Raw genomic sequence first — 14,189 nt, 5'->3', positions numbered from 1 at the left:
GTGTTTTATCCCCAGTAACGTGACATTTTAGGAATTTTAGTGTCAAACAATTAACTACACAAAAAAAAAATAATAATAATAAATAAATAAAATAATATATATAATAATAAAAAAGTATATGTAACTACTAACTTCTTGTTAAATGGCAGTATATATTTCAACTAAATCAGGTCAGGGAATTTGGGGGCATATCATCTGCTGATAGCGCCCCCATAACTCGCAAACAAACAAAAAAAAACAAAAAAAAAACTGTAGTATATTGTATAGCTAAACGATATAGTTGATCACGGCTATTTATTTAATTTTTGAAGTTTAATGAAAAATGTGGGAAAAGTATTTTATTTCAGGGTTAATATTAATAATTGTGTTAACAACCTTGGCATTGACGAATTCATTAAATTACCAAGACAGCTACAATATAAGTAAGTAGATGAGTTAATTAATGTTGTGATCAGTCTTTAAGTTTAACCTAAGATTTCATAATGAATCAGGAATGCTTAATAGTAGTAGTATTTTAGGCTCACTGTTTTCTTCCTGATTCTAATAGTTGCTGATTCGCAACATAATTGTCTAGTTACCTTACTCAGCTATTGGTTATATAATGAAGTAAATTTTACTAGTAATATAATAAACTTAGAGTTGCGTAGTTCAAATAATGGAGTATATTTAAAATTTTAATAAAATAGGCCTTGATCAGTACAGTTCATATAGTGGAGTAAATTAAACTGCTAATGTAGTACTAGTAGGTCAAGATATATATACAGGTCATATAATGGAGAAAATTATTGTTTTAGTTTATAATAAACAAGTGGTGTCTAAAATGTTCTACTTTGTCATTTTTTACTTTTAGTATGGTGTCTAGTTGTCCTGGATTCTTTATAAATATATTGTACTAGCATTATTTTGGTTCTGGACAATAATACTTTTTTTTTTCTTTGTAAAGCAGCTAAATTAGTGAGAATTGAAATTGTTAGTTAGATTTGTCAGAGTAATACAAAAATGTATAAGCAAGTATGGTAACATGAGAGTTCAAACATTGAAAAATATTTTCAATCAATTACAGTATGTACCAGGCAGTGTTGCTGAAAGTTTGAGCTGAATTTGTTTTTTTCTATAGCCCACCTTGACCTCTTCCAATCCAGATGAAAATGGATGACATGATTGAATGCTTGTTTATTTTTATTTATTTTTATCACTGAAAAGCAGAATCTATGTTCTTGTGAGGTAAATGTAAGGAGTGGTATCAAATCAAATTGTTGTCTCTGCATTTGATTTGTATCCATTTCATATTTATAAGTTTGCTTTTAACAGTAACAGTTCCAACATTTTTTCAGTTTCATTTATTTTTATGTTCTTTATTTTTTTTCATTTTTTGGAAATTCTTGGTATAATTTCATGATTTAGCATATGTTAAACAGTCATTGAACTTGCTTTAAAACTAATGCTATCCATCTAGCTTAAAAAGCTAGTAATATTTGTAATTGCTAGTGGAAGTATAATGATTCTAAAATAATTAATGTTTCTGTTCAGGTCCACAGAAACTTTTATTTGCTTTGCTCTGGCTCAAGTTTTAAGGTATAATTGACTATTTCAATATGACCCAAACATACAAAGTTAACTGAATATGTATTATTGATGGTATTGGATATTTTTCAGTTCTCTCTTTCATTTTTTAGATTTGGGAAAAGATAAAATGTGTAAAAGGCAACTTGAAACTGTAGGTGAAATTTGATTACTACTGCTGTATCTATAACAGCATATTATATATTATTCACTTCTAAGAACATACAATGTTATTTAATCAAATTTAGTATTCTTTTTTAACAAATTGTTATTTCAAATTTTAAAGCACACGTTTTCATTTTGCTCTAGTAACGTATATAGTATTTTTGCCTATATCGCATATAGTGTGAACCAATATCCATACCTGTTTTTCTGTGCATAGTGTACACACTAACTTATATGAAAAATGTGTTATGATATTATTACTAGCATTATAAAAAAATAAAAAAAATAAGGCAACTCTAATAATATGTAAACCGAAACTGTTGAAAGTTATAAAATCATTAACCAGTTGATATATGAGAATTACTTGCTCTCTATGGAAACTGGGCTCCACCTAGACCCATTTTGAAGCTGGCTACTTCACAGTGTAATTTTGAAAATTATACTTTAACTAATGGGGTGGAAAATGTATAGTATATATCTCTGTGTTAAAGAACTATTGTTTACATTTTTTTCTGGTTTAATGAGCAACTAGGTTTATGATAATGAACTAAAATAATGATTAAATGCATGCGTACTGTAACTCCTATGTCTCATGTGTTTGAAAATGAGCTTGAGTTAAAAGGTATTAAGTGTGAATGAGACTTTAAATGAATTGCTCTTGAACATGGCATTACCTGAACAACTTGCTGAAAGAGTTATTTTGTTAAATCTTAAGCCTAAGTTAGCACATGTAGCTACAAATAATCACGTGGCTGTTTTAGTATGTAATGTGACTGAAACATTGATTGTTGGGTGTACCAACATCTTCAAACTATTGGACTGCTGGGATAATATATGTAGTAACAGAGATCTGAAAAAGAATTACTCATAACGTAATTATCAGAAGTTAGTGAAATAATAATATTTAGTCTGCTAGTTTTGAATATGAATGAACAGTTGCCAATCAGTTATTTCTTGGCAATAGTGAGTGAAAACACACATAACTTGGTGTTATAACTAAGACTTAATATATTTATAAAGCTGCAGAACCTGTACATCATGGTGAAGTAAACTAAATATATCTATTAGAGAAATGGTTTCATTTGTTACTGTGTGTGTGTGTGTATTAAGACAAAGCTTGTTTTTATTTAAGTTAAAGTAAAATAAATGTCTCATTCCTGATAATATTACAGCTTGTAAAGAGTCTAAAAAGTTGTGGTTCTGCGTCTTGACGATTTTGGTGATTCTGCTCGCTAATCTCCACTAATGTTCCTTATTTCATGTTGTAACAGCAATAAAATAGCTATTGTTAAGTCTAGCCAACTTCTTCTTTGAATGATGTGTAGTATAAATCTCCATTCTTAATGTTTTTAGGGTAGAATGAATGCACCTGTTCTCTTGTGACACCTGTAGCAGCACATATAATAAATGCTGTATTGTCTGCACTGTTTATCAATTTTCCATAAAACATTCACTCTGTGTACTTGTAGAACTTAGCATGATTTATCTTCTAATCTATGTTAATTCCTTGTTACTGTTTTTATAGGTCTGTCTGTCTATTTGTACGTGAATTTTTCTACAGGTATTTTTTTTTAATGTTTATATCTATAGATTTCTTTAACTTTTTCAGATTCTCTCAAATACTCTGCACACCATGAAAGAGCTGAAAAAATCCAGCAAGCAGTTTTTCCATTGCTTCGTCAGAATGCTTCAGTTGACAATGTTAGGATTTCATTCCCAGTGATTTCAGGTGAAATGTTTGGCTTGAACTTTCCCCTTTTTTTTTCTTCCAAACTAATATGAAGACTATATTTTTGAGTAAAATTGATGGTTAAGTGTTTAACTTGTTTAAAAATATTTGGAAACTACAGAAGCATGTAGTGTGTACATTTTAAATCTACGGCCATTTATATCCTTGTGACAATTGTATTTTTTTTGGACTGTATTTTACATCAAAGACAAAATTAGAAAAATTCATGCAGTTTTAATATTATTTCATGTAAACCTATAGAATATTTTGAACACATTCACATCTGTTGGGGCAATGAATTCTGAATTTAAAGTTGGGTTTGGTAAGAAATGTTCTGTTTTATATTTTAGAGTATCAAATAGCTAATTTGATGTTAAGAATCCCAGGTTAAGCTGTAGTTAAGAGATTGCAATTGTTTTTTTTTTTTATTAAGATGAAATAAATAGATGGTAAAATGTTTATATATAGTAAGGCTCTGGTATCAAACACTGATAAAAATCCATTGTAGGATAGTTTAGTCTTATTCATATAGATATGGATAACTCTTATTCAACACAAACTCCAAATTATTACACCCTAAAAAAAGTTGGGGGTTAAAGTGTTATGTTTTCCAAAGATCTGCATACATAACGTAGATAATTGTACTTTGAAAAATCACTCTGAAAACATTGAAATTTTTATGAAGTCCTGTAAGCACGTACCAGTTACATTTTCTACAGCCAGCTGATATTAAGGCAAAAGTTGTATCAAAATTCTTCTCACCAATTGGGAAGATGTGCTTTTATTTAGGTAAGGCTTGGCAGGAGCTGCATCAAACAGCTGTCGTTTGTTACCATAGACATGCCTAAATTACTTGTCTCTTAAAAACCATCTGTCAACTGTACTATATTGTACATCATATTGGTGGAAGAGAGATTAAAGAAATTTTTTGGAAACTGATGTCATGTGCCCTTACAAACATGAGATACTTGGTACTCGACTGACACTGTTCTTGCTGACCATAACTTCACTGACACCTCAGAATAGCTTGGATATTGTCATTTCGTACATTACGATTTTTTGGTTTATACATGTGACTGCCTCTTTAGAAATCTAATAATATTTTTAGAGATTCTTCCTTTCTTTCTTGTTAGGTGTTAAAACAAATACAGACTATTTGTTGGTCTGTTATTACCGATGGCAAGGAGAGGGAAGTCAGATGCTTCAACCTTCCAAGATAAACACTACCTTGTGTACTCACATCATTGTAGGATTTGCATTAGTAAAAAATAACACTCTAGTTCCAGCTGATCCATCTGATATCCATGGCTATGAACTGGTAACAGGATTGAAAAAAACTGTACCAAATCTGAAAGTTATGCTGTCTGTTGGTGGTGGAGGTGGAGCTAAAGGAATATCGCCTTCCGTCAGTACCAGCCAAAATCGAGCAAAGTAAGAATATGCTTTGAGTTTGCTCAGTATAATGGCATATCTGCTTCATGAGATTTATACCACTGTTTATGTTGTTTACGCATCAAAGAGATGTGTAATGCTATTTATAAAAGTGCAGAAGCTAAGGGTAACAACCAAGTAGACTATACTTTATTGCAAGTAAGCCACATTTGGCATAATTGTTACATCTACACCAATTTTCTGTATATAATTGGACCATTAAAGCTTATAAAACTTTGGGCATGTGACCAGTGGCATAACTACAAAATATGCACCCTCCACGTATACTCACAATATCATAGAACAATTCCCGTTAATTAAAAACAAAGTCAACGTGTGAGGTTTCCTATTAGTATTTAAAATTTCGGAATCGAGTATTTCGGCAAGAACCAAAATTTATCATTCATAAATTATTACTTTTAATTAATGTACTTAATTTGAGGTAAGACATTTTAAAATAATCTACTGTTAAAACTGAAAGGAACCATTTTTTTCATTGACAAACTATACAAGTCGTATATTTTATTATTCAATAGGCTGATTAGTTCAATTATAAGTCTATTGAGCAAATGTAACTTTGATGGAATAGACATTGATTGGGAGTTTCCTGTGTGGGATGGTTCATCACTGGAGGATAAAAAAAATTTCATTCTCTTTCTGAGGGTAAGTATCTGAGCAATTTTTGTCATAGTAATAATAATAGTAAGAAAAGAGCCTGTTCTTAAGATCATTGTGAACAAAGTACACGATTTTTTTCCTTTCATCCTGAATTAGTTAATAATGACATAACAGTGTAATTTAAAAAAATTGTGTTTAAAAAAGTTATTTTGAGATGTTGTGAGGCTTTTTTTTTTTATTACAGGGGTGAACTAAGTATTGAAACTATAGATGATATTAAGTATTTGAATATCTTCTCGGCATACAATGAACAGACAAAACATAAATAAATAAAAACCCTAAGCGTTCACAGTATATGTCACGTTAGCTAAAAATCTTTCACAAAAGTAACAAAAAATTAATCTTCAAGATGCTTTTTCACATTTAAATAATTTGAAATAGGTGAAGACAATCTGTCCAGGCCCCTTAGCTCACATCAGTATTTTACCAACTGAGCTAGCTATTAGTGCATCAAGGCCCAAACAGATAAATGCTGCCTAATTCATTATATAATTCCCTCTCCACTCATAATCTTATTTCGAAGATGTCCTCCTCCCAACCAGTCGCATATTTTAATTCATCTGAAAGGTTTGACTCATTACTACCATGCATCTATAGATGTGTGTGTGTGTGTTACATTCAACTCTGATCCCATGTTATCTACTTCAGTTTGTCACAGAACAATATGTATAACTTAACACAATATTAACTTTACGTAAATAATTTCCTCACTAATTTACACCTAAACACCACTGAGGGTTGCTTGATGTTCAACACTTGTAGTAATGTTATTCTGATTGAGGCAAGGTTACTTTCTAACAGATCTTGGGTACAAACACTGCTTACATTATGATTTTGAATCCTCATCATGCTCTCATAATCCATTTAACCATGTTTACTGTGCTGCATACTGACAATAGCCTTGCAGTGTAGTTTCTATTGCAAAAACCTTTGTCTGAAGGCTGTCATGTCTAAGTTTCACCACCCCTCCCTGCTACTTTCCATAATTCATCTAGTGTGTGAGGACAGCAGTTTTTCAGTGCCTGTTTCAGTGGTCCAATAGCACAGAAATCCATAGATAACTTGACAGGTATGTCTGTATGGAATAGTATGAATATCCATTTCATTATTTAGCTGCTTGAGGTGTGCAACAGTTGAACAGGAGGTATTAGTGGAAGCCATACTCTGTTATAGTCATTCAAGTATAAAGGAAGTATTTCTGTGTGGTGCAAAGGGTCTAGTGAAGCTTGGTATGACAATAGCAGAGTTTCTGTATCTATCAGATATGCATTTTAGAACACAAATTATATCAATCATTAGAAAGAATGTCTCAAAACTACTGTAACCTATCCGGGCCTTTTAAATAAGTTATAAATAGGCTAAAAATTTCCCTTAGCATTTAGAGCAGCAACATATGCTTCACACAAACTCAAACAATCCCATAAAGTAATGGTTCACAGAGGAGAAAACTAAATGAAGATTTATAAAGGGTTTATGTGGAGGAGAATGTTCTGTTTTAGTTAATTATAAACATGGCCCTCTGGTGGCTTTGAACAATTTATTGATATCTCGGCATATCAAAAAGTTAAGAGGTTTCAATTTTAGATTCTGAAAGGGAGAAATTAGAGATTGGACACATCATGTGACAAGAAAAATGAGGAATGAGGTTTTTTAAACATTTCTTTTTGAAATTAAGAAGGTAAAACTTTATATTTGATTTACAAAATACATTTTCATGCCAAATATATTGATATACATTGATAATACATTTAAAGTCTAATCAAACAACTTTACTTTGTAAAATGTTGTGGCATACACAAAAGAGACAGGCCCAAATATGTAGGGTTAAATATACTTTCTGTTGCTACTTATAAAGATTAGAAAGCTTTTTTTTTTTTTTTCATTTTTGGCAGTTGAGTACAATCTCTGTTAATAATGTTTTTGGCTTTAAACCCAATAATATCTCACAAAGTTCATTTAACTTAGGAGACTTATAGTAGTTCTAAATAGATATATTAAGCTAATAAAACAAAACAATGTGTAATAAAAACCTATAATGATAAAAAAAAAAAATAGAAGGTAATAAATTCAGATATATTATATATTCTGACCCATACCATTATTGAAAGAAACCATAAAGAAATAGAATATAGCTTATTTAGCAATAAAGAAATAGTGTCGATTTTGATTTGTCAATCCAGTTTGAATTATTGATTCCCTGGCTCTCATTGGACAGGTAAGGAAAGGTTCCTAATCAGTGCATATTGCTTTGTAGTCTGTTTTTATCAAATATGTACGTCTATTTTTATTTTAGATTGAACTATTTTCAAAGTAAAATAATCTTTCTTTTAATGAACTAATTACTTAATATTTTACAGGATCTCCGAAATGCTATAAATTCAGAGCGAAAGAACTATAGAAATAAGCCTTTGCTGCTGTCTGTAGCAGTAGCAGCAGTCCTACCAATCATGAGAGCATCATATGATATACCATCATTGGCCAAGTAAGACATTAAAATGTTGTGTCATACCATTAAAGTTTGTATATAAAAATAAAATATATTAAAGGTTGGTTAATAATAAAGTAAAAAATTGGTTGATAATAGGTTATTGTAATTTTTTTTGCTTTATTTTTAATGGAAAACAACTTATTTTTTAAAAAATGTAAAAGGAATACTAAAATCACCACATTAAAAACTACCTTCCAAGGCAGTTAACTTATTACAATAATAAGTACTGTTTTGTAAGTTTTATCTTTTTTAAATTTATGATGGAGGCTTCTTGTTTTTATAATGCTTATTTTTAGCACAAAACTACAGTAGACTATCTGTGCTCTATCCACCATTGGGAATCGAACTTTGAATTTTAGATTTGTAAGTCCATAAACTTACTGTTTACACATTGTGGAACTTTGATAATGTTATCTGGAAGACTGAAATATTTTTCTATCATGATATATACAATTTCCTTTTTTTTAACATTAATTTCAATCTGTCTATTGCTTAGCCTTGTTTTTTGAGCTTTGAGACTTGTCAATAGATGGTTGAAAAAAATATCGTAACAAGCGGTTTGAAGATGTATACTGCAGGAACGTTGATGGCAATAAAGATTTTACTTCTGGACTTAGTTTGATCCTGGAATGATCTTTAGGTTTGAGATCAAACACTTGTACTGTTTCTAGCATTAAACAAGCAGATGCAAGCATGTAATCTGTTGAATAATTTGATCTTTATTCAATTTCTAACAAGAGGAGAGTAGTAAGTTGTTTATTTTATTTTCTCTTTCAGGTACGTTGATTTTATCAACTTAATGAGTTACGACTACCATGACTTTACGTGGTATCTGCCATTTACTGGACATAACAGTCCTCTTTATAAAAGGAAGGATGAATTTGGATATTTTGCAACTTTAAATACAGTATGTATGTTTTTATACAAAATGAAAAACTATCTTGTATTTAAAGGCTATTATATTTGCATATTTCTTTAAAACATGTAACAGAGCACAAACTGATGATATATAGTGCTGTTTATACCAGTGAAACATGCAATATAGTGACCAATCTTAATATTATCTGTTAAAATTCTATGACGAAAACTTCAGTGATATAGTAAAGTTGGGAATATTTTGATACTTACCCTGTTGGATCTGTTTGTGAGCTAATTTAGGAAGGGTTTGTAATGTAATGATTCAGTACTCTCAAATTATTCATCAGGGCTCAAAATTAACCCTTGCCTGTGTAGAGTGCCAAATACTCCTACAAATCATATTGGCCATGTAAAGATTTAAAAAGATGTGCCTGATTGGCACAAAAAATGTTGTAGCAATAATCTGGGACCAAACAAAAGAATATTGTAGTGTTCAGTTAGTATAAAGAGGAGCATACTTTAACCCTTTCGGCACGGGATCAGTCTCAGGGACCGATCTCATAACCATATTGTACCTGTTATAGTTTTTGTGCTATAACTTTTAAATTAGTAAGCATATCTTTACAAAATTTTGCATATTATCAGTAAACATTACAAGGCTTTCATACACAAAATATGATTTTTTTTAAGTAATGTTTTTCTCATGCCCTTTTTTTTGTTGTTGTTGTTGAATGTTGACTATCCAACCTGCAAAGTAATTTTGATTTTAAGAGTAAAAATAGTTTGTATCAGAAAATTTTCAAATTTCAGGTGCAAAATTTTTATAACCTCCAGATAATTATCAAATGTTTTTTAAGAAAAACTTTATATTTTATCTGTTATTTTCATTATCGTATATCTCTATGGGTTCAGTCAATTCAACCAACCTCATAACCACCATAAAAAATTAGTAAATAAATATAAATTTTGTGTACACATGTCAATTTATCCTTTATTATCTTTTAACCAAATTTTTCTTCTCATGTTTAGTGGTACAACACTCACTCATTCATGTAGTCACACTAATTTATTTTACTGAGTCAGCTTACAACTTTTCTATGATTTACTAACTGTTGGAGTTGAAAGAAGTCCTTTCACACACAGAGCATATGTTAAAAGTAATATACTTGGATCCAATGCTATATATGTCGGACGATTTCAAACTATGTTTATAGAGGGAAACTGAACTCAAATGAATGGGTTAGCTCTGAACTACCTTAGCATTAGGATAGCACTGAACAATAAATAACTGCCCTTTGCCAGGCAGTAAAGCCTGTGTTACAATGGAATTAGGCCCTGAACTAAGCACTACCTTCTACTGTAGCTTTGCTTTTTTGCTGTAATGGTATTTATCATATTACATTGAAACTGGGGTAAATCATGACTATGGACATTCAACTTCTTTGAAATAGTACTTTTAAAACTGAACTTTTTTGAAAGACGTAAACTTCAAATCTCCATTCAACAACAAAAGTGTGTAAATGTATGTATCATCAACTCGTATCGAAGTGTTATATTTGTATCCGTTAAGTTAAAGTCTACTTCAAGTATCTGCATGATGGTAGATTTCAAAATAAATTTTTTTTTTTTTTTTTTTTTTTTTATCCATTAAATTGCAATTTTATGGTTTATATGTATAAAGAGTACTTTGGTGTATTTCAGCATTGTACATATGTACATATATATATATATATGGGGAAAATTCATAAAATACTATTTTCCATGATAACTAAACTTTAAAAACTAACAAACATAGATGAGTATTCATAAAGTATTTGGAAAGCAACATAAGGAGAGATAAACAGGAAAATATTGGACAAACAAGCATGGCTGGAAAACATTTTAATATTTGCATATAATACTTTAAATCTAACATTTCTTACTTAACAGAAAATGTTTGATTTACCCATGGCAACTAGTGCTACCCATATCACTGGTCATTCTCTTTCAGCATAAGGGAGACCATAACCTCTAGATATCATCTGCCCTACCATTAAACAACACTGCTATCATCGAAATTCCTGTACAATGTGTAGCATTACATCAATATCTCTTGTGGGCTGAGCAGGTATGTGCTTTAGAGAACATCTAAAGAACAAAGGCAGCTAGAATGAAGTAAAGTGAACTGATTTGGGAAACATGCTACACAAATAACTGCAAAGGTTCAGAATAAATGAAAAATGTAAAAACTTTCTACATTAAAATAAGGTAGAAAACCTATGGTATGCCTACACACCACTCTAATACTAATCAGAAAGTCTAGATGTTAGTCTTAGCAATATTGATTTGAGACATGAAATTGGAGATCTAAGCTGTATATAATGTTATGTTTAGTGAAATTGCTGCAGTATAGTGATAAAGTTGGGCATTTGTATTTGAATACAAAAAATAGCTTTGCAACAAATGGACACTGACAATAGGACAGAAGAAGAAGAAAGGTAATTTGCACCCTGCTCTTTAAAAGTTAGAATTTTGTTTAAATAAAATGTATGATTGCTGTACTTTGACCTGACTTTTACCATTCTTCCCCACCCTCCAGAAATTACTCTAGAATCAAGATGCTCTTGAGGCTTTTTGTGCTGATGTTTATCAATTTTCTCCAAAATGTTTCTTTGTACAACTAGCTATGTGCAAATCTTCTTTGATTTCATGTCCATTTATAAAAGTTATAAACAATTTGGGACTTGTACCTTAAATTATCTCAAATGTCCAGTAAGCCTTAACAATAATGGAATTTCTATTACATGTTGAAATAAGCATTAAGCTTTTAGTATTCAGAAATTGATTTTCTAATCCAGTACCAGAAGAAAAGTATAATGTAGTGAAACTATAAATATAGCCATAAGATCCATGACTAAACTTATTGATTGTATACACTTTATATTGGATGGTGGTTTTATTTTTATACTCTCAACACCTACTTTAAAAAAAAAGATATATATTTTATAAAAAAAGAGTAAAAAAATATATATTTTTTTCTTTAGGCATGGTCAGCAGAAGAATGGGTCAAAAAGGGAATGCCCCGTTCAAAGATAATGGTTGGAATTCCAACGTATGCACATACCTACATCTTGGCTACTCCTTATATCCACGGGTTCAATGCTCCTGCAGTTGGAGGGGGAGAAATGACTTATGATGAGGTGAGAAATAACAATGTTCATTAGTTTGGTTTTTTTAAGTACATGAAAATGGCATATTCCAATAAGATATCTTACCTCCTCTCACAAAATAGCTTTTCTCGAATAGTACTTCCCTCTATCAGTGCAAATTTTCAACGCTCGCCACTAGCTTTCCGCCTACCACTTCTGCATATCCACATGTAAATGATTCCACAAGTAGGAGCATGACACAACCCCTATCGTAACCAGTACCCTCTCCACATTTGCACTCGTTAATCACTCATTAATTGGCAATAGTATTGTACAGATGTGCTTGTTTTTGCTCACAAATTTGTTGACGTTTTCCTTTATATTACAGACTTAGATTTTCTTTACTATGTTTTTGTTATTTCTTTATTTACAGGAGCTAGTGTATTGTGGACCCCACTCTGTGGCGAGTGGTGTCTGACCAGGTATAATCTTTTTAAAAATCCACACTGTCCATCCTGTGACCATTCTTGATGTCAATTTCATTGTAGCTCTTCCTAGCGTGGACCTGATGAACAATCCCAGATGCCACCAGGTATTAGTTGTGTATTTCTGTTCAATTGTCATCTGTGCCGAAACAGTTATATCGCAGAATTAGGTTATGCACACCGTATAGGTGGGGTGTTTCGTAGAACCATTAGTAGTTCTCTCTAGTGGTCTTTTACTTCATAAATATGTTCATCCCAGACTGTACACTCATGGACACACAAGAGTAAATCAGATAGAGATTGCTGCCCATCTCTGATGTTCCATGGTATTGAGACCCTTCTTACTACGGACCTGACGTGCAGTTCCAGATGCCACCGGGTGTTGGTTGATCGACTCCGTCAGTGTGGTAGCTCGGCTTTTCAAAAGAGGGTATCGTGGTCACCCATTGCATTGTCTGGTGATGCAGTCTTTGCCACTTATCGGTTCCTAGCCACTGGGGTGATGGACCATGGAGGCCTGTCCTCCTGAGTGATGTATCATAGCACTCGGTTGGAAGTAGGGTGGTGGCATTCTGTGGGTGTTGATGGCATATAGCATTTCCTACCATGGACTTGATGTACAATTCCAAATACCACCAGGTTTTGTTTGTAGCACTATACTGTATTAATATATATATATTGCTTTTTCCCATCATGGCATTTCTCCTTCCTATCATCCTATGGAGGTAGATTCCCGGGGGTCAGGTGTTGGTTGGAGATGGTCCAGCTAAGTACGTCCTAACATGTGTTCTGGCTGGTATCCCTCTTTCTATCACAGATTGGATTAAAAATGCCCAATGCCTCCAGGTTTTGGACTGGAGATGCACCCCAGGTTTGTGGTCCCTCTTCCTACCATGTGCTGGATGTTGGTTGTAGCTGGGTATCCTTTTCCTATCGCAGACTGGATGAACTATACCCAATACTGCCAAAGTTTGGACCAGGGATGTCATCCAGAGGGGGGGTTTCATACCATCCTCTGGATATTGATTTGTGGTGGATCAGGTGTTGGTTTGGTTGGAAATGTGCGCAAGTGGAGGCAGATTTTGGTAAGGAAGCTCGTGGCTTTGTTTCAGTTACAGAAGTATGTAAAATTTTCAGATTTCTCTTATATTTGATATCCTAATTGACTTTGTAATATGACAACCAATATTAGTATGTAATGTTTTTCATGATACTACTGCTAACTTAATCTAAGAATTGATTCAATATTACAACAGGCTTTAAATAATACTAAATCTTTGTAATGACAGACTCATTACAAGTTTTATATATAATTAAGAACGGTTCAAAATATTTTGTTATTGATAACAATGATAGTATTAATGATTAACCCATTCACTGCAGCTGGAATGTATATTTCCCAATGCTTCCCACCTCTTCACATTGCGACTGGGACAAATGTTTCCCATTGTCGATGCTGTTTACATCTTTCTCTGCTGGGTCCAAGTTCATCATCTTGACTATCATCACTAGATGGAGAGCCAGCATCCTCTTGTCTCTTCATCATCACACATTTGAACACCACTTGACTCACTTTCACTGTCTTCTGAGCTATATGAGTCAAGAACATCAAGCATACTTGCATAGTAATTAGGGTTACTACTCGCCACTTTAGCAATGTGGGG

The 14,189-nt window shown here is 32.2% G+C and overlaps 1 protein-coding gene across 2 annotated transcripts in view; it reads left to right on the top strand.

Moving 5' to 3' along the window:
• Nucleotides 1-241: 241 nt before the first annotated feature.
• The window catches only part of LOC106463592 (acidic mammalian chitinase-like), a 28,646-nt gene continuing 14,698 nt past the window's right edge, over nt 242-14,189 (top strand). Inside the window, exons 1-8 of one of the 2 annotated variants that reach the window (XM_022391124.1) lie at nt 336-422; nt 1,118-1,224; nt 3,338-3,457; nt 4,591-4,888; nt 5,425-5,551; nt 7,924-8,048; nt 8,832-8,961; nt 11,936-12,091. In XM_022391124.1, coding sequence (XP_022246832.1) covers nt 4,656-4,888; nt 5,425-5,551; nt 7,924-8,048; nt 8,832-8,961; nt 11,936-12,091 — 771 coding nt within the window. In that variant the 5' untranslated portion in view covers nt 336-422; nt 1,118-1,224; nt 3,338-3,457; nt 4,591-4,655. Of the gene's footprint in view, nt 423-1,117; nt 1,225-3,337; nt 3,458-4,590; nt 4,889-5,424; nt 5,552-7,923; nt 8,049-8,831; nt 8,962-11,935; nt 12,092-14,189 lie in introns of both variants that reach the window. The other variant, XM_022391123.1, reaches the window with a different exon arrangement.

This window comes from Limulus polyphemus, unplaced genomic scaffold (assembly GCF_000517525.1).
Source record: "Limulus polyphemus unplaced genomic scaffold, Limulus_polyphemus-2.1.2 Scaffold1442, whole genome shotgun sequence".
In the NCBI taxonomy this organism is placed as follows: Eukaryota; Metazoa; Arthropoda; class Merostomata; order Xiphosura; family Limulidae; genus Limulus; species Limulus polyphemus.
This window is presented reverse-complemented; position numbering and strand designations above follow the sequence as displayed.